Source organism: Balaenoptera ricei, chromosome 19, assembly GCF_028023285.1.
Source record: "Balaenoptera ricei isolate mBalRic1 chromosome 19, mBalRic1.hap2, whole genome shotgun sequence".
NCBI lineage: Eukaryota > Metazoa > Chordata > Mammalia > Artiodactyla > Balaenopteridae > Balaenoptera > Balaenoptera ricei.
In genome coordinates this window covers 5,249,010-5,273,340 of record NC_082657.1, presented here as the reverse complement: position 1 = coordinate 5,273,340, position 24,331 = coordinate 5,249,010, and the positions used below count along the sequence as shown (strand labels likewise).

The 24,331-nt window shown below is 44.5% G+C and overlaps 1 protein-coding gene and 1 non-coding gene across 2 annotated transcripts; one reads left to right on the top strand and one right to left on the bottom strand.

Moving 5' to 3' along the window:
- The first annotated feature begins 3,164 nt into the window (after positions 1 to 3,164).
- Positions 3,165 to 23,129, top strand: LOC132354199 (zinc finger protein 160-like). The gene is made up of 5 exons (XM_059905921.1): positions 3,165 to 3,204; positions 13,951 to 14,149; positions 15,024 to 15,113; positions 15,663 to 15,789; positions 20,729 to 23,129. The coding sequence occupies exons 3-5, from the start codon at positions 15,099 to 15,101 to the stop codon at positions 22,606 to 22,608; spliced, it is 2,022 nt and encodes a 673-aa protein (XP_059761904.1). The 5' UTR covers positions 3,165 to 3,204; positions 13,951 to 14,149; positions 15,024 to 15,098; the 3' UTR covers positions 22,609 to 23,129.
- TRNAD-GUC (transfer RNA aspartic acid (anticodon GUC)) lies at positions 18,907 to 18,978 on the bottom strand. Its single transcript has one exon. It is a non-coding gene; the product is annotated as a tRNA-Asp (tRNA).
- Positions 23,130 to 24,331: the final 1,202 nt, after the last annotated feature.

Genomic DNA, 24,331 nt, shown 5'->3' with positions numbered 1-24,331 from the left:
AGGTCTGTGAGTAGCGAACTGAACTCAGACACCAAGGAACTGAACTAGGACTCTCCCTTCCTCTGGAAACCTGACTCTGAACCAGGTAGCGATCCTTAGCGCTCCTTCCAGGAGTGGGGGACGGTCGGGCCCGTTAACCAAGGGATAAGGTGCTTTGAAATCCCCTGTGAATTGCTGGCTAGAAAACAAATGGGTCAGCGTAGGAGCAACTAGTCCCTGTTGGGAAAGCACTTTGCAGAAGCTCGGCCGGAGAGAGGGGAGGGGTAGGGAGAGGAGGGGAGAGCCGGGTAGCCACAGTGAAGGGAGCTTGTGCCCTGGGAGGGGAGGTGAGGGGAGGGGAAAGAGAGAGAGGAGGGAAAAGGGGAGGAGAGGAGGGAAGGGGAGGGAGGGGAGAGGGGACGGGAGAGGAGGGATGGAGGAGGGGAGGGAGGGGACAGGAGCGGAGAGGAGGGGAAAGAGGAGGGGGGAGGGCAGGAGCGCTGGGGAGGCGGGGTGGGCTTAAAGGCCAGACTCTCTCTCCCGGCCCAGCCTGACCAGGCCAGGGAGGAAGAAAGCAGATAAACGGGCGTGCACCACCCCTGCCAGTGGCTATTGGCTGAAGGGCCCCCTAAGCCCCGCATCCCCCAGGCAGCCCAAGGCTGCCTGCACCTGCCCGGTCTGTGCCTAATTTCAAGAGGGATAATAGTTTCACCATAATCAGAGCACAGGTTTTTTTTGTTTTGTTTTTGTTTGTTTTTAAACCCACGTGGAGATAAAATTACAGCATCCATTTTAAACAATATGTCCAGCTTAAGAGGGAAAAGGAAGATATTTATATTGTGGTATCAAAGAAAAATTAATCAGTAGTCAATGTAAGAAAGAAATGGAAAATTTTATACCAGTCAAATTGAGGATTATAACCCAGGAGCCAGTCCCCCAGGGAGCTCTGAAAACTTCTGAGAGTCAGGGCGGAGGCCAGTATATATGTGGATTTGGGGAAGGGGATACATGTAACCAAGCACACATCTTGGTAGAAGGTTTCTGCTGGTCAAAGGGAACAGACATCTTAATGGTTGTTAATGGTTTCAGTGCTTTTCTAAGTATGGGAAGATGAAAGAATTCAGGTTCTTAAAAAAATTTCTCCTGAAAATATCTAACATTCTGAAGGCTGGTTCTGCCAGTTTTCCCAGGGCAGAGAGTGGCTTATCCTGATCTCTGCCTGGAATTCCTGTCAGGGCGGCTGTAGGTCAGTGACTGCGGTGGCTTATGTCTTGATTCTTGTAGAACTGGATGGTGGGCAATATTCTTTCTTTTTTTAAAAAATTATTTATTTATTTTATTTTTGGCTGCGTTGGGTCTCTGTTGCTGTGTGCAGGCTTTCTCTAGTTGCGGTGAGCGGGGGCTACTCTTCATTGTGGTGCGCGGGCTTCTCATTGCGGTGGCTTCTCTTGTTGCGGAGCACGGGCTCTAGGCGTGTGGGCTTCAGTAGTTGTGGCTCGTGGGCTCAGTAGTTGTGGCTCGAGGGCTCTAGAGTGCAGGCTCAGTTGTGGTGCACGGGCTCAGTACTTGTGGCTCGCAGTCTCTAGAGCACACAATAGTTGTGGTGCTCGGGCTTAGTTGCTCTGCAGCATGTGGGATCTTCCCGGACCAGGGCTCGAACTCGTGTCCCTTGCATTGGCAGGCGGATTCTTAACCACTGCACCACCAGGGAAGTCCCACATACAGCTTTCTTTCCCAAGTCACGGAAAACAACAGACCTTTTTTCGCATAATTAATCAAGAAAAGGTTATTCTCACCAGCTTACTTCTTCAGCAGGGCTCAGCTGGTGATAGAGGAGATGCCTGGATAACTTAGTTACATAAGTATTACATTTTCATTACTGCTTATATTGTCTAATCATGAACATAAAATCCATGATGCTGTCCGAAGATTTTTTTTTTCATGATCACCAGAGAAATGGCAAAATGAAAAATATTTTTCTTAATATAAACTCTGGGTTCTTGTTCAATTTAACAGCAACCGGGACCTCTGACTTGATTTAAAGGAACATCTTTCAACACGTAATGATGTCTCTAGGATGTGACAGGATGAGACACAACACAGCCACAAATGAACATGCAGAGCCCTTCAACGTCGTTCAAAGGCATGTACACTGAGGTTCCTGGGCAAGTTTGTTGTTGTCGCCATTATTATTATTTGTTTAGCTTTTTTTTTTTAATATTTATTTATTTTGGCTGCACCGGGTCTTAGTTGCAGCATGAGGGATCTAGTTCCCCCACCAGGTATCGAACCCCGGGCTCCCTGCATTGGAAGCTCGGAGTCTTAACCACTGGACAGCCAGGAACTCCAGGAAGTCCCTAGTTTAGCATTTCTTTTTTTTTTTTTTTTTTTTAATAAATTTATTTATTTATTTATTTATTTATTTATTTATTTTTGGCTGTATTGGATCTTCGTTTCTGTGCAAGGGCTTTCTCTAGTTGTGGCAAGCGGGGGCCACTCTTCATCGCTGTGCGCGGGCCTCTCACTGTCACGGCCTCTCTTGTTGCGGAGCACAGGCTTCAGACGCGCAGGCTCAGTAGTTGTGGCTCACGGGCTTAGTTGCTCCGTGGCATGTGGGATCTTCCCAGACCAGGGCTCGAACCCGTGTCCCCTGCATTGGCAGGCAGATTCTCAACCACTGCGCCACCAGGGAAGCCCTAGTTTAGCATTTCTAATGTTCCATTTTTCAACTATATATATAACATGTGTATTTATCATTTTTGAGTTTTGCTTGGTGTTACAGTTTGTGGTGACAAGGTTGAAGCTTCCTTAACCCTGTCCTTGTGGAAAAGAGCAAAGGTTAAAGAATTCTTCCACTTGACATTCCAGGAAACGGCTTACTGCCAAGACCCACCCTTCTGCATATCACTGCATGAAGACTCACCCTCGGCCCCTTGTTGACCTGGGAAAAAGCCAGAGACAGACCCTCCAAATTCCCAACGATTGCTCAATTATTTGGCCCCGCCCGCCGCTCCCGGGGCCCCGCCCACCGCGACCCGAGGCCCCGCCTCACCCTCCCAGGCAAGGTCCCCACGGAGACCCGTCTTCTCTCCACGACCCGCCCCCTGACCGTCTCGCCCCGCCCAGGCCCCGCCCCCAGACCGCTCCGCCTTTTCGCTCCGCGCGCGCGCAGTTGCACACAGACGCGGAAGCGGAGAGCGTGGAGAGGAAGGCTCGGTGCCCAGCGTGAGTTTCTGTCTTTGTAGTTTAAACTTGCGCCTCGCAGTCTCCTTTCCTCTGTACCCGGGGTCTGAGGGTCGCTACCGACCATAAATAAATCAGACGTCGCTGTGAGAGGCAGAGGGGCGCTTCCCTTTCGGTTTAAACTGTGAAGCCGGTCCCTGCCTTCGGTCCACTTAGACACCGCCTTTCACCCCTCTTTCCTGCTTAAAACCCTTTACTGACCTCACTGACCCCTCTGCCCTTTCCACACCACATAAAATTCTCTTCCGCGAGGTGGATTTATTCGCTCAGCGGCCCCCAAGCTTCGCCCTTTTCGGCCCCTGTGAGCAGCTCCAGGCCAGGCCGCGTCCTCTCCCCGGTCCTGGGGTTCTGGAGAGCCCGCCCCTCTCCTGAGACCCCCTGTCAACCCCTCTCTCCTCAAGTCCTTCTCAGGCCGGTCCTTCTGCTCCGCAGGCCTCCCCTTCGTAGTGACCCTTCCCCTGACCCGTGTTGGGGGAGGTGACCTGGGCCAGCCATGTGACACCCATGGTTCTTCCGTCTCAAATTACATCCCACTGAAAATGTGCTCTTGCTGGTGGGGGACATCTTATTCAGTCGCCATCCCTGCAAATACGTGGGCCAGAGGGATCAGGAGAAGCAGAGACAGAGAGCGACTCAGAGAAATAGAAAATTGAGGAGAAAAGAAGGAGGGAGAACCGATGGCAACGTAGAGGATTGGTAAGGAACTTGCGAAGAGACAGCAGCATTAAGGAGAGTAAGCCTTGAAGGTAGCAGGTGGGTAAAAGAGAGCAGTTTAGAGAAAAGCGAGATCTCCAGGGAGATGAAGGTGAGCAAAATAGGAGAGGGGCCCTCGATCAGAGGTAGCAGCTGGGCAACGATGGTGAAGCACTTCAGATAGTGTAAGCGAGAGGATGAAAGAGTTGGAGCCGTGGTGGTGTTGGGACAGAAAGAGAAGAGGGAAGACCTGGAGAGCAGGGAGGAAATCAGCCCCTGGGGATGCCAGAGAGTGTGGACTAGGGGAATGTAACAGGGGTAGAAGGGAAGGAGAGCAGAGAGGAAGCTAGGATGGGAGAGAAACAGGCAGAAATACATGGAGATTAAGGACAGTCAGGTTGGGAAGAAAGAGCTACAGAGAGGTAATGAGTTGCAGAGTGGGACAGGACACGTGTGAGAGAAGAAACAGGGCAGAAACAGGAGGAGGGTAGAGGGGAACAAAAGGACAGAGAGAGAGGGAGAGAGGAAAAAAAAGAATAGGGAGATAAATAGAATGAGAGGGAAACCCACAGTAGTGACGAAATAGGAGTGACCTGGACCCAGATGAGTTGGTTGGATATGAATTGATTGGATATGAATGATTCAATTGTGATATATTGAATCGTGGCTTTATAGTCTAATAAATTTAAAAGCTGTTTAATTTATATAGATGAGGAGGAGAACTGCAGAATTCCACTCTATAAGGCTTGTGCGTTTTATATTTATTTTTATCAGAAGAAAACTTCCATTTGCAATCCTTCAACCAGGGGCCGGTGACTTGACTCAGTCAGTTGTGGGTCACCCCCTTCCCTTTTCCTGGCGTGGGGTAGGAAGTGTGTGTGTGTGTGTGTGTGTGTGTGTGTGTGTGTGTGTTTGGAGCAAGAAAAAATTACTTCATGGTGCCTATTTAAAGGGACATTAAAATTCCTCCTTTTTCTTTTTTTGTAATGGGGATTTCTTTTTTCATTGTTCTTTTTGTAGCTTGAGCATAATCTTATTCATTCAATGTCTACTTTCCTATAAATAATAACCTCTGAAATTGCTTTGGTGGGCATCCTATAATCAATTCATGTCATTTTCTAAATATATATGCTTAATATTTTTTGACTTTGACCCCAGAATTGTGTAGGTTTTTTTTAAAAAAAATTACTAATTGTTTCCCTTTTAAATTTGTTTCTGGTTTAGAGAAAGCCTGTGTGCTTTCTCCTCTTTATCTTATATATTAGAAATATTCTTTGGTAACTAGTAAAGAATTTTAGACTATTTCAGTGAGTACTGAGTAAAGATGTCAGTGATCTTTTATCTTAATAGTTGAAACCTGACTTAACCTAGTTAGTCTAATATTCATTTTTCTTTGCTTTTATGTGATCTATTAAAATAGCCATGAGCTACTAAGCAGAGATTCCCCTCGAGTCATTCTTGTCCACTCTCTGGAAAAGTTGAAGGATGGGCTGGATTGACTTGGAACCTTTTACCAACAGAGCCTATCTATCTGCGATAAAGAAAAGTGCTCAACAAAACAAAACAGAAAAGCTTCAATAAACATGAAATTAAAAAAAAAAAATTTGGGCTTCCCTGGTGGCGCAGTGGTTGAGAATCTGCCTGCCAATGCAGGGGACACAGGTTCAAGCCCTGGTCTGGGAAGATCCCACATGCCGCGGAGCAACTGGGCCCGTGAGCCACAATTACTGAGCCTGCACGTCTGGAGCCTGTGCTCCGCAACGAGAGGCCACAATAGTGAGAGGCCCGCGCACCACGATGAAGCGTGGCCCCCAATCGCCACAACTAGAGAAAGCCCTCGCACAGAGACGAAGACCCAGCACAGCCAAAAATAAAATTAAAAAAAAAAAAAATTTGCTCAGAGCTTCTTTCACAGCTGACCCTTTTTCAGTGTTTTCCTCACCAGTAGCTATGTTTCTGCAATTATGTATTTTTAAACTGTTTTGCTGTGATTTTCTGGAAAAGAAGAATTAAATGCTCAGTATCAGTGTGATCAGACCTTGAAAGAGAAGTTTCCTTTGAAACTTCTTGAAAGAGACATTTCCTTTGCTCAGGCACATGAAAGATGGTCCCGGTGTTTTAAGTGGGAACGTTGTTAAGGACAAACTCTGCCCACTGGCCCTTCAAGCGACCTTTTCAGAATTCAGTTCCACCTGCTTCTGTTCACTCAACTCAGACCTTCTCAGAAGTGTCTCCCGTCTGGGCCTCAGGGAGCCCGCTTGTAACATGGAGATGAGAGACTAGACCGGAAACTCTGAGGCTGCGCAACGCTGACCCCTGAAATGATTGGCCAGATTGGGCGTGTGTCTGTGTGTGGCAGTTCTTCTTGGAGGGAGTGCCCGCTTGTAATTAGAACATTAAGTGGGTCCCAGGCCTCCCAAAATGAAAAACTAAAAGAAAAACAGTAGGATGGAGGCAGGAACATAGGCTCCAAGTCAGAGAGACCATCATCAGGTATCTTCCATGAATAAGGATAAATGGGAAGGGAGGGTTTGTCACTTCTGGCACTCAGACCTCCACTGGCTTCCATACGTCTTCAGGGCAAAATCCCGACTCCTCGCGGTGGCTACACAGCTCTGTGTCGTCCTCAGGGCCCTGCCGTTGTCTCCAGCCTCATCCTTTTCTCGTGGTTCACTCTGCCCCGGTCACATTCAGCTTTTCTCTGTCCCAAACACCAACACCTTTTCTATCTCAGATCTTACTTCCTGCTTCACCCTTTGTCCCTAAATCGTCTCTGCTCTGGCCCTTTCTCCTCCTTCAGGTCTCGGCCAGAGATATCTCCCCATCTTCTCCAGCCAATCATCTCGATTTCCCTTCACCAGTCATTCTCTGTCTCATTACCCAGGTTTTATTGCTTCCACATCAAGCTCCTCTATAAGAAATGCTCTTCTCCCTTGATTATTTTGGGTCTTTTTTCCCTCCATTGGAGGGTGCATTGTCTCCATCTTCTTCCCAGGACACCTGCAGCACTTTACTCTGGGGGTGTTTAGATGCTGGGGACTGGGTTGGGCAGAGTACTCCTCAGGGAAAGCCAAGGGGCTGGGACACATGATGAGGTTAGTTCCCATATTTGTTCTGGAAATTTCAACTGTAACTGAACTAAAGTGTCACTGCTGTGTCACTGCTCCACTATAGCCCCCAGGTCTTCCAAATTCTGCACATCGAGGGGCTAGCTGCCATCTTGGACAGGAGCCTTGCCTTCCAGCAGTTCAGTTGCTCAGCGTCAGGGATACTGATTACACTTTGGTAAGGATGGGGAGAAGCTTAGGAGCCTGTGGGGTGGGCATGAGGGAGGCCCCCCCTTAAAAAGCTAGGGTACCTTGCAGTTTGCTGTGAGTGGGGAGGACAGGAGACAATGAGATCTGGGCCGTCTCTCTGTTTCTCTTTCTCTCTCTCTCTCTCTGTGACTTCCTTATCAAACACAATCCAGCCAATCCTCAAATGTCTTTAAAACTAGATTCCATAATGTCCCCAGTTGCTGGCAAGTTTTCCCAGGAGGGTCAACTTCTTGATCTCCATACTGAACGCCCAGCGTCCTTCCGTTTGCAGCTCTGTCCACGCCAATTGCGACGCCTGTGCTCATAGGTCCCTGTGCCTTTTAGCCCTGTTTGTTCATGCATGTGTGGAGATGTCAAGAAATGGGAAAAAGTGGAGGGAAGCCTTTAAGTGTCTGCAGGAGTGATATGGCAGCAAGTATGGGCCTCTAGATGAACCCAGTGAACGGTGTGTGCACCTGTCCCATGCGTGGTTTTGGGTTCAAGGGGTGTGTGGAACTGTTGAAAAGGGATGTCTCAGTTCTGGCTGGAGCACCTGGAAGTGGATTCATGGGTAGGTGTGGGGCTGCATGGATTGGATTTGGGTGCCATAATGTCTTTTTTCAGGTTCTCTGGGACACAGATGCTGAGATTGAGATTTTCATGCATGGGTTTAATTTGGAAGCTCATGATCACGCCTGAAGAGGAATAAGGAAGTGGAATTAGGAGCAGGAATGTTATCCTGTAGTGATGTTAGAACCCTGGCCTGAGCAGAGCCCACAGGGAGCTCTGGGTGCAGGAGGACGGGTGCCTTGGTCCTGGGGGGGGTGGATCCAGGAGGTGCCCCCCAGCATCCACTCCACACAGTGAGCTTTGTGGGGTCTTTTGGGAGGGCAGAAATCATCGTGCAACCCATAGAGTAGTTACAGGGAACACCTCAGAGATCATTTTTTGTCTTACCTGTGGTATTTTGGGGTATTTGGGGTTGCAACAAAGAAAGTTTCAGATGCATTTTGAAAGATGCAAAAGAGAATTTGGAGTGTTTCCTGGGGAGATGTTGAGGTCTCATTGGGGCATGTGCATCATTGGACAAATCTCTCTCTCTTTTTAAATAATTAATTAATTAATTTTTATTTTTTTTTGGCTGCGTTGGGTCTTCGTTGCTGCGTGCAGGCTATCTCTAGTTGCGGCGAATGGGGGCTACTCTTTGTTGTGGTGTGCTGGCTTCTCCTTGCGGTGGCTTCTGTTGTTGCAGAGCACGGGCTCTAGGAGTGCTGGCTTCAGTAGCTGCGGCACGCGGGCTCAGCAGTTGTGGCGCATGGGCTTAGTTGCTCCGCGGCACGTGGGATCTTCCTGGACCAGGGATCAAACCCGCGTCCCCTGCATGGGCAGGCGGATTCCTAACCACTTTGCCACCAGGGAAGTCCCAAATCTCTCTTTTATATACATTTAAAAAAAAATATTCTTCTCCATTATGGTTTGTCATAGGATATTGAGTATAGTTCCCTGTGCTATACAGTAGGACCTTGTTGTTTGTCCATCCTGTATATAAAAGCTTACATCTGCTAACCCCAACCTCCCACTCCATCCCTCGCCCAATCCCCTCCCCCTTGGCAACCGCAAGTCTGTTCTCTGTGTCCATGATTCTGTTTCATAGATAGGTTCATTTGTGTCATATTTTAGATTCCACATGTAAGTGATATCATATGGTATTTGTCTTTCTCTTTCTGACTTATTTAACTTAGTATGATAATCTCTAGTTACATCCATGTTGCTGCAAATGGCATTAGTTCTTTTTTATGGCTGAGTAGTATTCTATAGTGTATATGTACTACATCTTCTTTATCCATTCATCTGTCAATGAACATTTAGGTTGTTTCCATGTCTTGGCTGTTGTTAATAGTGCTGCAATGAACATAGGGGTGCATGTTTTTGTTTTTTTTTTGAATTAGAATTTTGTCTGGATATATGCCCAGGAGTGGGATTGCTAGATCATATGGTAATTCTATTTTTAGTTTTCTGAGGAACCTCCACACTGTTTTCCACAGTGGCTGCACTGACTTACATTCCCACCAACAGTGTAGGAAGTTTCCCTTTTCTCCACACCGTCTGCAGCATTTGTTATTTGTAGACTTTTTTTTTTTAATGATATGCCTATTTATAAATTTATTTATTTATTTATTTATTTTTGGTTGTGTTGGGTCTTCATTGCAGTCCGCGGGCTTCTCGTTGTGGTGGCTTCTCTTGCTGCAGAGCACGGGCTCTAGGCGTGCGGGCTTCAGTAGTTGTGGTGCTCGGGCTTAGTTGCTCCGCGGCATATGGGATCTTCCCAGACCTGCAGGGCTTGAACCTGCGTCCCCTGCATTGGCAGGCGGATTCTTAACCACTGCACCACCAGGGAAGCCCTGTAGACTTTTTAATGATGGCTGTTCTGACTGGTGTGAGGTGGTACCTCATTGCAGTTTTGGATAAATCTCTCTTTTATTAGTAGATTTTGGAGGTGACAGTGCTTGGGCTGGGGTCACTGTGAATGAAAATATGGTGTCAAGCCTAGTGGTTTTTGGACGTCTTCATGAGTATCAGTCCATCGTGAATGCCTGAGTCATCGGGGCTTGGAATGTTTTGTGGGATTGCATAGCAGAAGGGGATCGTTATGCAGTCTCTGGGGAGTGTGTCAGACCCCATGGAAGTCTGTCGATTTGAGTCAAGGGGGGAAACAATGGGTCTTAAGACTCATATGGCAGAAAGTTTTCATTAGGGAGGGCTTACCAGGGGTGGATACAACTTGAGAAGGGCTAGAGGTGTCCTTAACTTGTGGAAAGATTGTTCAGACAATCAAGGGTAATCAACAACACAGAGACCTGCAGTACAGTGGCTCATCCTTGGAAAGGTGCAGCCGCTGCTGTCTTCCTGCCAGGCCAGTGGTGGTTAGTCTACTATCTCTCCCTTCCTGTCCCAGAACACACACACACACACACACACACACACACACACACACACACACACTCTCTCTCTCTCTCTCTCCAGTCAAAAGGAAGCTGGGGAGGGGAGGGGCAAGGTGTTTTAAACTAACTGTGGAACAAGTATATTTCTACAAGGTGGAAGGCCACTACGTTCTGGGAAGGGAATTTGGAGACAGGAAGGGGAGCGGTGTTTGGGGATTTAGAGCCCTAGTAACAGCAGGAAAGCTCAGGAAGTAGAAGAAGGAAAAGCTCTGTTCATACTCACCCGGTGACCCAGTGCCCAGCACTTAGCAGAACAGAAGGGGGTGAGCTAGTGGGGCCACGTTTAGAGAAAGGATCTAGTCTTCCTACCCAACACACACTCACCCTACATACACTCGTCTTCACTGTCTTCTCTAGGATGGCAGTGATGGTGGTTTCCCAAGTAGGAGACTTGAGGAAGAAAAGTGGTTTGTCTGTCCCTTGCCTGCGTTTCTTCCCTCAGGTCTTCCAGCTTCCCCTCTGCTGTTCTGTCAGACACCAGCTTCCTGCTCTGCTTCTGCTGTTGCTTTGCACAATCCAACGAACCCAATCAAGTCAGGATTTCAGGCTGTGATTTTTTTAAGCTAATGTCATTGCAGAGTGAGAAACCTTAGATTCCAAGAACTCTTCTCCATATTAGGGTCTAGGCAGCCAAGAGGCTTCTGCTTTTTCTGTTGATTTTGTTTTATTTAATTTAATTAATTTATTTATTTATTTGGCCACACTGTGCGGCTTGTGGGATCTTCATTCCCCAACCAGGGATTGAACCCAGGCCCACGGCAGTGAAAGCATTGAGTCCTAACCACTGGACCACCGGAGAATTCCCAATTGTAGCCTTTCTGTTGCCCAGATCGGTCTGGTCGGCCGCAGGCGGCTACCCCTTGGATGAGCTCACTGTGCTTCTAGTTGAACCACGCTTGTCCTTTGCACCTTTTGAGGGCAAGGAGCATTGTCTGCATGGAGGACCCTTGGCTCTCCCCGCCTCTGCTGTTCCTGGTCAGCTCCCTCCTCACTCTTTCCAGGGCAAATGACCCCTGCACCCATCTGTCCCACAAAGTGAAGACTATGGCAGAGCGGGTACTAGTGTAATTTTGTGTCCTTATTCATTTATTCACTACATGTGGAGTGTATACCATATTCCAGGCTTTTTGTCTTGGTCTACACTGGGGATAAAAAATGGTGCACTAATGGAATATACTCCTCTACCTCATGCGGGTTGTTATTTTTAATTTTTATTGGGGTATAATTGATTTACAATGTTGTGTTAGTTTCAAGGTGTACAGCAAAGTGAATCTGTTTTACAAATACATATATCCACTCTTTTTTAGATTCCTTTCCCATATAGGCCATTACAGAGTATTGAGTAGAGTTCCCTGTGCTATACAGTAGGTCCTTATTAGTTATCTATTTTATATATAGTAATGTGTCTGTGTCAATCCCAGTCTTCAAATTTATCCCTCCCCCCGCCTTACCCTCCAGTAACCATAAGTTTATTTTCTACATTTGTAACTCTGTTTTGGTTGTGTAGATAAGTTCATTTGTAGCCTATTTTTGGATTCCACATATAAGTGATATCATATGGTATTTGTCTTTCTCTGTCTGACTTCACTCAGTATGAGAATCTCTAGGTCCATCCATGTTGCTGCAAATGGCATTATTTTATTCTTTTTTATGGCTGAGTAATATTCCGAAGTTCATGCGGGTTATTTTTAAATGATGGAGACAGTGAATTAATTCCCTGGTGGTCCAGTGGTTAAGACTCCGAGCTTCCACTGCTGGGGGCACGGGTTCAGTCCCTCGTCGGGGACCTAACATCCCGCATGCCACGTGGTGCAGCCAAACAAATAAAAAAAGATGGAGACAAGCACACCCTGTCACTTCCTCACAGCCGTGCAAGTCAGATGCCGCAAAGCAAAGGACGGGCGCACTCATTCTCCTGTGACCCTCCACGTCCTTGCCCTCCCTGACATCCCCACCACACCCAGCTGTGCCGCCTCTGCTGTCCCCGTGGGGCTCATCACCGCTGGGGAAAAGCACACCCCCAGACTGACCGGTCTCACTTCAGGTTCCCGGCTCTGCTCCCTCACATTCCCTGTGTCTGCTCCCTACCTTTCCTTTACAGGCCCTCATCAGCCCAGTTCATCCGCTCCCATCTTTCCTCTCAGAGACCCTGCTTCTTCTTCATGGAGCCCCTGGAGCGAAGGGAAGAGACCTCCTCTAACTGGCTCACCCATCTGCCTCAGGGCCTGTGTTCTCTCCTCAGTATCGACTGTGAAGTCTGTCCCTGCTCCTGGCTGCGGCTGACCCTGAAATTGTACCACAGTTCCCAGCCCCACTCTCAGGGTCAGGACGGTGTGGCATCATGTGGGGTTTTTTTAAAATAAATAAACAAACAAACAAATAAGTTTATTTAGACTGCGTTGGGTCTTTGTTGCTGCTCGTGGGCTTTCTCTAGTTGTAGCGAGCAGGGGCTACTCTTGGTTGCGGTGCGCGGGCTTCTCATTGCGGTGGCTTCTCTTGTTGCGGAGCTTGGGCTCTAGGCGCGTAGGTTCAGTAGTTGTGGCACGTGAGCTCTAGTTGTGGCTCGCAGGCTCTAGAGCGCAGGCTCAGTAGTTGTGGCGCACGGGCTTAGTTGCTCCACGGCGTGTGGGATCTTCCCGGACCAGGGCTCAAACCCGTGTCCCCTGCATTGGCAGGCGGATTCTCAACCACTGCGCCACCAAGGAAGTCCCACATCATGTGTTTTTACTTCTTGGAAGTCACTTTGATCAGTATACGAACATGGTGGCATTGTCTATCTTAAACACTTACAAAGATGCACACACACATGCACCCCACGACTTGGTTTTTTTTTTAAGATTTTTTTTTTGTTGTGGACCACTTTTAAAGTCATTATTGAATTTGGTACAGTATTTGGTTTGGCTTCTGTTTTATGTTTCTTAGCTGCAAGACAGGTGGGATCTTAGCTCCCCAACCAGGGATCAAACCCACACCCCCTGCACTGGAAGGCGAAGTCTTAGCCACTGAACCGCCAGGGAAGTCCCTCCCACAACTTTTTATACACTCTGTTCTTTCATGTTTAAAATAAAACGTTCTCGGGCTTCCCTGGTGGTGCAGTGGTTAAGAATCCGCCTGCCAATGCAGGGGACATGGGTTCAAGTCCTGGTCCGGGAAGATCCCACATGCCGTGGAGCAACTAAGCCCGTGCGCCACAACTACTGAGCCTGCACTCTAGAGCCCACAAACCACAACTATTGAGCCCACGTGCCATATCTACTGAAGCCCATGCGCTCTAGAGCCCGTGCTCCGCAACAAGAGAAGCCACCGCAATGAGAAGCCCGCGCACCGCAATGAGAAGCCCGTGCACCACAATGAAGAGTAACCTCTGCTCGCCGCAAGTAGAGAAAGCCCGCGTGCAGCAACGAAGACCCAACACAGCCAAAAATAATAAATAAATAAAAATAAAATAAATTAAAAAAATAAAATAAAACGTTCTCAATTAACTGCATCTTCCCTCCTATCAAGTACCTTTTTGCTCTGCTCCATTTCAGAGCACGATGTCCTCTTGCAGGAGATTGGGGGCGCGAGAGAATGCTCACGTCCCAGGAGAGTTCCTGGGACTGGCCGCCAAGTGAGCGTCCTGGCTTCACGCAGGAAAGAATTCAAGAGCGAGCCATAGTAAAGTAAAAGCTGGTTTATTAAGAGAGATAGGGACTTCCCTGCTGGTCCAGTGATAAAGAATCTGCCTTCCAATGCAGGGGACACGGGTTCGATCCCTGGTCGGGGAACTAAGATCCCACATGCCGCAGAGCAACTAAGCCCGCACGCTGCAACTGCTGAGCTCACGCGCCTCAACTGGAGAGCCCGGGCGCCGCAATGAAGAGACAGCCTGCCTCAATGAAGATCCCACGTGCTGCAACTTAGACCCGACGCAGCCAAAAAATATATAGAAAATAGGTACAATAAAAGAAAGAAAATTTTTAAAAATTTATAAAAATAACATTAAAAAGAAAAAGAGAGAGATGTACATTCCATAGGCAGGATGTGGTTGTCTCAGAAGGTGAAAGTGGCTCCAGGCTGTGAGGGTGATGAATTTTTATGGGCTGGGGTAATTTCATGCACTAACAAGTGAGAAGATTATTCCAGCTATTTTGGGGAAGAGGCAGAAGTTGATCTGGGTAATTATTTCACAGTATATGCGTGTGTCAGCTATCACATTGTACGTCTTAAACGTGCACAATATTTATTTGTCAGTTATACCTCGATAAAGCTGGAAAAGAAGAAGGTGCAAGGTGTGCCAGGCTTGCCCCCTCTGAGGGGTGCTCATCCAGGCCGCACATGACAGCGATGAGGCATTTTGCAAATACCTTTGTTACCTGACCAGAGATTCCCCTTCACAAAGTCTGTGCGGGGCCCAGCCTCAGTGATACTTAAGGTGCCCTGGTGTATCCATCACTGAGCATCGTGACTCTGAGTCCCCCCGTTCCTGAGGGCTGAGATCTGGGCTGAGGCTGAGGGGCTCTGCTCTGCGTGGGGATGGATCAGGGCTGGTCTGTGACCTGAAGGGGGTCGTCGGGTCCAGCTGAGGTGCCCACTGCTGCTGTGTACGTGAGGGCCTCACCAGGAGGGGAGCCTGATCTGAAGGAAAGGGTGGGAAACTTCACCTATTGGTCTCTGTGTAGGAGTTTACTGTCCTGAGCCCCTCCTGGGACAGTGGGTGGCAGAGGACTGTCTGTTCCACATGCTGAGGTCTTCCCTGTGTGTGTGGCTGTGACTCAGGAAGGGGGTGTGTTGATTCTGAGCATTAAACAGCATCTTTTCCACTTTAAAGATCGACCTCTAAAGACTCATATTTTCTGAGGAAGAAACTCGGAAGAGGAGGGAGAGGAAAGAAAAGGAGTCAGAAATGGCTCTTTCTCAGGTAAAGTGATGTTCTTGGTTGATTGTTCTGTTTCTTCTTCCTTCTTTGCATTTGCTAATCTCTGAATCTAGAGTAGCCTTAGATTCCATCTGTGACACAGTTTTCTACTCTGTAAAATGGAAACATCTTTTTCTAATGAGCTATTACATTGATAACAAGTTAATTCAGGTAAAGCGTTTAGAGTAACACGTAACGTATAGGAAGTGTTCAGAAACTTGTAGCCATTGCTGTTATCGTCATCACAGTTTTTAGATTCCGACCTTTCTTTAACACTTCTGTATAGACGACCCAGTGTTGAGTTTTTATTTGTGTATTTCATGTATCATACAGAAAAATGAGAAATCCACATTGATTTGGAGGCTATCATAATCTCCTATGGAAAAGCATAAGAAATTAGAGAGGCATAATGTGCCCCAAATACCTTTACGTGCATCTGTCAGAATACATACTTCAACTGAATCGATCCTTACCCCTCTCTCTTCTTCTCATTTTGTATGCAGATAAGAACTCTCCTCATGGCCCCATGGTGAAAATGTGTTTTCATTTCAGGAACGGTTGGCCTTCGAGGATGTGGCCATCGAGTTCTCTCAGGAGGAGTGGGAATGCCTGGACCCTGCTCAGAGGGCCTTGTACAGGGACGTGATGGTGGAGACCTACAGGAACCTGCTCTCCCTGGGTGAGGATAACTTCCCTCTGAAGTTGGGATCCGTCCTTGGGTATCTTTGCATTTTCCCTCATGTGCCTCTTGGGAGCCCCTGCCTTGCTTGACTGAGATCAAAGTCCTGTTGACTCAGACATGAAAAGTTTCATAATGTGGCATGAGGACTTTGAACTTGCCTTTCTTCATGTGATCTGCCCATGTTATGATACATCAAGGGTGGTTCCAGAGCTTAAATAGGCATAAAGCCTTATAGCGAACTTAGAATATCCACTTCCCTCTCTGCTACCCCTGTGTTTTTGATTCAGTAGTCCTTGAAAGAGAGCTGGATGTCTGTATATTACACTGTTCCTTATGCATTCAGGAGGGGGCAAGCAGTGGATGAATTTGTGAAATATTTTCCTAGACCCATCTGTAATGTCCTCACACATTAGCTGAACAAAGAGCTGGGATTCTGGAAATGACACAGCACATGATCTTCCTTTCTTGCAATTAGCAGTAATTACTGTTTCTGACCTGATTATTATTATCTCCATTTTAGTGTAAGGGAAAGAGCGCTGGACACTGGAGAGGGAAGTGAAAATAGTGAAAAAAAACCAAAGGGATGGAAAATTATCAAAAATGTGGACACAGGTCAGATCTCAGATGGACAGAGAGGAGGCCACATCATTAACAGTTTTGGGGAAACTCTCCCCAAGTGGGAGAGTTCTATGGGACTACAGAAGTTTTTTTTATTATTTGAGTTCTCAGAGGAAATTTTTCTTCTCCCCAACTTATCACTCTGTCTGTCAACATGTAAAATGTATTCTTTCACCCTCCAGTGGGGCTGCAGCTCCTACAGAGACAAAGGCAAAGTTTTTCTCATGATCTACACTCTGCCATCTGGCCCCTGTGAACTCTTCGGTCCCTGACTTTGAGGAGCATGGGACGGGATGTTTTACAGAGGTTTGTCTCCCCTTCTGAACTTGATTTCATTGGTTGCTCAGTTTTTAGCCCATGTAGGTAAGAGCTGACACCTCTGTAGTGGTAACACGTGGACCTATCCTGGTTCCATCTCCATTTGCTGTACTTGGGAGACCTAATCAGAAGATGAGAAAACACTGGCTGCTCTTTGATTCCGTCTGTCACCCCAGAACCTGCATGGAGCTGTCTCAAGCCCCGTCTGCCTGTTTAGATCCCTCAGACCTTCCTTTTGTTCCGTTTTTGCCACACAGCTTGGGAGTGTGTAGTGGGACGTGCGTTGGATCATCTGTGATTGTTACTTAAGAAAACTGTAAAGACAGTGGGCAGAGTGGTCCTCTTTTTGATCCCAAATCCTACATGGGGATTATATGTCAGTCTTTCAGGCTCTTAGCTTTGTGTCTGTGGGTAGAACACACAGTCCTATGTCAAGATCCTACAGTATCTGACCCCCATATCTTATATTTTTCTCATTCTTCCACTGCTCTATCTGATCTGGGAATGTAAACTCTTCCCTGATTTCATACTGTGTTAAATTTGCATGATTTTGCCTCTGAAGCTTGCTTTTGAAATACACATTCCTGGGATCTGAGATTTCATCCTCTGTTTTTTTGCTGTGATAATCCACTTTTGGGGGATAGACAGACTCTTGGGACTCTCCTGTGGGGTGGGTTTATTTGGTGACAGAAAACTCTTGATGGAGAACACTTTGAGTAGTATGTTGCAATGTTATCCTGCTACATACAGAAGCACCACTTGAAGCCACTCAGTTGAGTGGTCAACATGTCCCAGGATACTGAGATGGAAGGTACACAAGAGCCTGACTGATAAGTGTTTACAGTTTTCTGGTCTTTGAGGTCTGTCAGTGGAGCATCTCTCGAGGGCACCATGACAGCGTTGATCACATGTACTGGTGATCATGCCATCTGAGCCACACTAAATAATACAGGAATTTCTCCTGGGAACAACATTGTCCAAGTTCATATCCTCGTATTTCTGAGGCTGTTGACTAAACTATTGTCTATACCACATTTTTCGTCCCCTGTAAGTGCCATTGTTCATCCTTCCTCAACACATATTATTTTGAAGCATCTTAATGACTGAGCTTACGAAGCTGGACGATGATACGCCTAGTGTTCTTTGTTTTATATTTGCAGTGTGTGGCAGGGTTGAATTGGGGAATGAACATTCTTTTATATATTTTACACTATTTCCTTCTTTAGTGATGGTGATAGGGCTCATCAGCAGTTTCCCTAAATCCTACCCTTCGTCCAGAATATTTTGAAAAGATAGTCTTTTTAAACAAATTTTACTGAAGTATAGTTGATTTACAAAGTCATGTTAATTTCTGCTGTACAGCAGAGTGATTCAGTTATACATATCTATTCTTTTTTGTTGTTGTTGTGGACCATTTTTAAAGTCTTCATTGAATTTGTTACAATATTGCTTCTGTTTTATGTTTTGGTTTTTTGGCCACGAGGTATGTGGGATCTTAGTTCCCTGACCAGGGATCGAACCCGCACCCCCTGCATTGGAAGGTGAAGTCTTAACCACTGGACTGCCAGGGAAGTTCCTACATATCTATTCTTTTTCATATTCTTTTCCATATAGTTTATTATAAGATACTGAATATAGTTCCCTGTGCTATACAGTAGGATCTTGTTGTTTATCCATCCTATATAAACATAGTAGTTTCCATTTGCTAATCCCAAACTCCCAATTTGTCCCCTCCCACCCACCCACCCACCCTTGGCAACCACAAGTCTGTTCTCTATGTCTGTGAGTCTGTTTCTGTTTCATAGATATGTTCATTTGTGCTGTATTTTAGATTCCACATATAAGTGATATCATATGGTATTTGTCTTTCTCTTTCTGACTTACTTTGCTTAGTATGAGAATCTCTAGGTCCATTCAAGTTGCAGCAAATGGCATTATTTTATTCTTTCTTATGGCTTTTTATAGTATTCTATTGTATATATGTACCACATCTTTATCCATTCATCTGTCGATGGACATTTAGGTTGTTTTCATGTCTTGGCTATTGTAAATAGTGCTACTATTTATAATAGGGGTGCATGTATCTTGAAAAGATAGTCTTTTTAATTTATTTTTTTTAATTTATTTTTATTTTTTTAAATTTATTTTGGCCATACCGGGCAGCATGTGGGATCTCAGTTCCCTGACCAGGGATTGAACCTGGGCCACAGCAGTGACAGTGCTGAATCCTAACCACTAGGCCACCAGGGAACTCCACCATCACACTCCTGTTTCTCTTACTTTCTGTGTAAATTGGGGTTATGTACATAAACCCTCTAAGTCTACCTCCCTTATTTGAAAAATAATGGTAGTTTACCTCAGGCTTTTAAAACAAATAAGTACTGTCAGATGGCTTACAATTTTGCACATTTATGGAAAGACTCATAAGTTACTGTTATTTAATTAGATATATCAACTTTCTCTCATGTTTGTTATGCGATATCCCTTTGTCTGCATTATATTTTGTAATTTTTTATTTTGCAACTTGTTCTCAACAATGTTGTCTCTGACCTTAGATCATAGATTTTTAAAGCACACACTTCATATTACATATATTTTGGGGACAATGAACTGGAGAATTAAAGGGCATTGCATAGAGAGGGAATTGCTCTGCTTGGCTGTTATATAACAGCAGTCATGAAATCATGTGACTTCCGACTTCTTTCTTCAGTTCTTATTCTTTATAATGCCATATATTTTCCTGACCTGATATTTTAGGAGTCAGTTATCTCAACACATTTTACAGTTTTCATATTGTGTGTTCTTTCTGGAGTAAAAGTCTTTTCTTTATTCTTAAGGGGGAGTGTTTAGCGTTCCATAGAATATGATATTCTATAACATGGTTACTTATTACTGCTCGTTTTATCATGGGTTACTAGAATAGTGCATTTATTAATCTTTTTAAAAAATATTTATTTATTTATTTATTTATTTGGCTGCATCGGGTCTTTGTTGCGGCACATGGGATTTTCGTTGCGGTGTTTGTTGTGGCGTGTGGGCTTCTCTCTAGTTGTGGCATGCAGGTTTTTCTCTTCTCTAGCTGTGGAGTGGGCTCCAGAGCACGTGGGTTCTGTAGTTTGCGGCATGTGGGCTCTAGTTGAGGCGCGTGAGCTCAGTAGTTGTGGCACGTGGGCTTAGTTGCCCCGTGGCAGGTGAGATCTCAGTTCCCTGACCAGGGATCGAACCTGCATCCCCTGCATTGGAAGGCGATTTCTTTACCACTGGACCACCAGGGAAGTCCCTTTTTATTAATTTTTATTGTGATTTACAATTGATGGTCTTTCAGAATGTATTACGCAATATAATTGACATGTACTTGTTAATGTTATAAAATGCCTATTCTTCATGGGTACTGATACTTTTATAACAGGTATTTAGAAAAATATTTCATTTTTTAAACATTGTTTTATTAAATTCTTCTTTTTCTCAGTGCTGTATTTGTTTTGCAGTTCTAAACTGCCATTTATTTACGTTTTTTGTTGGATAAGCTTGATTTGGATTATTTACCATTACAATATATTGTCTATTTTTTGTCATTTATTTATGTATTGATAGAATAAGTATGTAAATACTGTATGCAGATTAGGTATAATTAGTATGCAGAAAATATGTCTGATATATTTCTCCTCAGTTACAGTCAGTTGGTATGTGCTTTGGGGTTTTGGTCATGGGATTAGCCGTTTTTTGAGAGCTAAACATAAGTTTGCACAATGTGAGTGTTTTTATCATAGATTGCTTGAAATGAGGCTACCCTAAAATTAATTTTAATTACATGTGATCACACTTTCTTTATTAAAGAATCCTGTTTCTTTAATGTTTCTCAAAATGTGAAGATCATGGTTGGGAAGTTTCTTAACTACATTCAGTGTGTTATTTTTGGTATAATGTTATGTTTTCTACATAAAATATTTATTCATGAATCATAATTAATAAGAAACCTATGGTATTTTGTATCTTGTAGATATCTCTCCCACACATGTTATCAAGAAATTACAACCAAAGGAGAACACTAATTCAACAGATATATTCCAGACAGTGATTTTGGGAAGACACGAAAGCCATGAAGTCAAAGGTTTTTACTTAAGGGAAATCCGAGAAAATATGCATCACTTTGAGTGTCAGTGGAGAGATGATGAGAGAAATTACAAAGGAATGCCTGTAACCCATAATGAAAATCTCACTGATAGAAAAGATCAACATGGTAGAAGTGATGCAGGAAACAAGCCTATTGAAAATAAGCTTGCATTAAGCTTTCAGGATGAACTGCAGATATTTCACACTGAAAGGAAAATTTATGAATGTAATCAAGTTGAGAAGTTCATCAACAATAGTTCCTCAATTTCAGCTCTCCAAAGAATTACTCCTAGTGTCGGAACCAACACTTCTAATATGTATGGGAATGATTTTATCCATCCTTCAATACTGACACAAGACCATAAAGCACACAGGGAAAAACCTTACAAATGTAATGAGTGTGGCAGAGCCTTTAGTATGTGCTCAAGCCTCACGAACCATCAAGTAATCCATACTGGAGAGAAACCTTACCAATGTAATGAATGTGACAAGGCTTTTTTCCATAGTTCTAAACTTGTAAAACATCAAAGAATTCATAGTGGAGAGAAACCACACAAACGTAATGAATGTGGTAAAGCTTTTATCCAAAGTTCAAGCCTGGCTGACCATCAGAAAAGTCATGCTGGAGAGAAACCATACAAGTGTGATGAATGTGGCAAAGCCTTTATTGTGCATTCAAGCCTAATCAACCATCAGGTAGTCCACACTGGAGGGAAACCTTACCCATGTAATGAATGTGGGAAGACTTTCCTCAAACGTTCAAACCTTAGGCTTCATGAGAGAATTCATACTGGAGAGAAGCCATACAGGTGTATTGAATGTGGCAAGGCCTTTAGGCAATGGTCTGACATCAGGATTCACCAAAGAATTCATGCTGGAGAGAAGCCTTTCAAATGTAATGAGTGCGGCAAAGCCTTTACTCAGGGCTCACACCTCACTAGACATCAGGTAATCCATACAGGAGAGAAACCATATAAATGCGATGTATGTGACAAGGTCTTCAGTCAGAATTCACACCTTGCAAGTCATCGGAGAATTCATACTGGGGAAAAACCATACAAATGTAATGAGTGTGGGAAAGCCTTTATTGTTCGTTCAAGCCTAACTTACCATGAGGTAATTCATACTGGAGAGAGATCTTACAAATGTAATGAATGTGGCAAGGCTTTTATCAAGAGTTCACATCTTAGGCATCATGAGAGGATTCATACTGGAGAGAAGCCATACAGGTGTATTGAATGTGGCAAGACTTTTCAGCAATGGTCTGACATCACTACTCACCAAAGAATTCATGCTGGAGAGAAGCCTTTCAAATGTAGTGAGTGCGGCAAAGCTTTTACTCAGGGTTCACACCTCACTACACATCAGATAATCCATACTGGAGAGAAACCATATAAATGCAATGTATGTGGTAAGCTCTTCAGTCAAAATTCACACCTAGCAAGTCATCGGAGAATTCATACTGGAGAGAAACCATACAAATGTAATGAGTGTGGCAAAGTCTTCAGTCAAAATTCACACCTTGTAAATCACCAGAGAATTCATACTGGAGAGAGACCTTACAAATGTAATGAGTGTGGCAAATCCTTTAGTGTGCCTTCAAACCTCAGTAAACACCAGGTGATCCATACTGGAGAGAGACCTTACAAATGTAATGAATGTGGCAAGGCTTTTAGCAGGCGTTCACACCTTAGGCTTCATGAGAAGATTCATACTGGAGAGAAATCATACAAATGTATTGAGTGTGGCAAAGCCTTTAGACAGTGATCCTACCTCAGGATTCACCAAAGAATTCATTCTGGAGAGAAACCTTACAAATGCTGTGATTGTGGCAAAGCTTTTACTCGGGGCTCACACCTCTCCAGTCATCAGAAAATCCATACTGGACAGAACCTTACAGATGTACTGAGTGTTGCAAGGCTTTTAGGTATTGCCTTAAACTCAGGGTTCACCAAATAGTCCATACTTAACAAATGCAATGAATGTGGCAATTTTCAACTTACTGCACACTTTTCACCAAGTAACAGGATCTGTATTCTGGAGTGAAACCATACAAGTGTAGTGTGTGTGATAAGGATATTTTATCCAAATATCAAACGTTGGGGAACATATTGGATGGACACCTTTAAAATGCAATAAACATGGCAAAGGCTTTCACTTGAGTTAAGTATTAGGCAACAGCAGAGTCCCAAAGATCAAAACTATGGAGCATCAGAGGATTTATGTTGGAGAGCAACCTTACAAATGTAATGAATGTTGTAAGGCTTCTTCAGATGTGCATGCCTTTGGCATAATGAGAGAATTTATGCAGGACAGAAAATATACAGATATACTTAACATGGAAATACCTTTAAGAAACAGTGTGTCCTTAGGATTCACCAAACAATTCATATTGGGGAGAATCTGTATAAAAGTAGTTGGTAAATTTCTTCACCACTTCTCACAACAGACCGCACTTCAAGGAACCATACTAGGAATACCTAAGTCTTCAGTTTTCTGAGATTAGCCTGAGATAATTGTACAGTGCAGAATAATTAAAAATCAAAATCTGTTAAAACTCAACGACATGATGTTTATCACAGGAGCAAGGACTCATGCGGAAATGGCCCATTCAGTGTATAAAATATTTAAATATTTGAGTTTTCTTGAAAGAGTACATTGCTATTCATGACTTTCAACCTGAAGGTTGAAGTCTGTTCAACTTATGCCTTCATTACAGTCATTTCATGATGGTCTCTGGGAAGAAATCAATAAGGTGAAGGGGCTGACTTTATTAGGTGTGGTTCATTGACATCCATGTTCCCTGGAAAAATAAGAACAGAAAATTATCAAATTCAGTAGTGTGTGAATTAGCATTAGGGAAGGGCAGAGAATACTGTAAAACTGTGACATGACTCATTGTGCTTATTACGTTCAGGGTGCCCTTCTGTAGATAGGCCAGTGTGGGTTATAGGAAAGAATGTTCTATCAACTGACCATGAACAGAGCAGATTGGACATTAAAGGACTTGGGCTTTTCATGGGAGGAGAGTTACAGGTTATTAGGTACTGATTATGTGGTAGAAATAATGCAGGTGAAATGGTGGTCATTTTCTCCATTGACTGGCAATAGTTGTTGTGCATCAGTGATTAATGAAAAATTAGCCTTATTCTTGGAAATTGAAGAGAGAGCAGTTATCTTGAAAGGAAAATGTAATCAAAAGGACCAGAAAAGTATGTGCATGTGTATGATTCATATTTAGCTGCTGCCATTATATTTTGCTACTGTTTTATTCAGAATGTATCGTAAGTCTCGTGCTTTAATAAAATTTTTATCGTTTTTTTCCATAACTCTGAATGGATCATGTTTCTTCCACCAACACAGTTTTATCCCACTTCGGTACTTCATAACGGAAACGAACAATGCACCATAGGCTCTCAAGGTTGAAAGAATCTATAACAATTTCTTTCCATGATGGATTCAAAGAACATAGAGTTTGGGGATTATATAT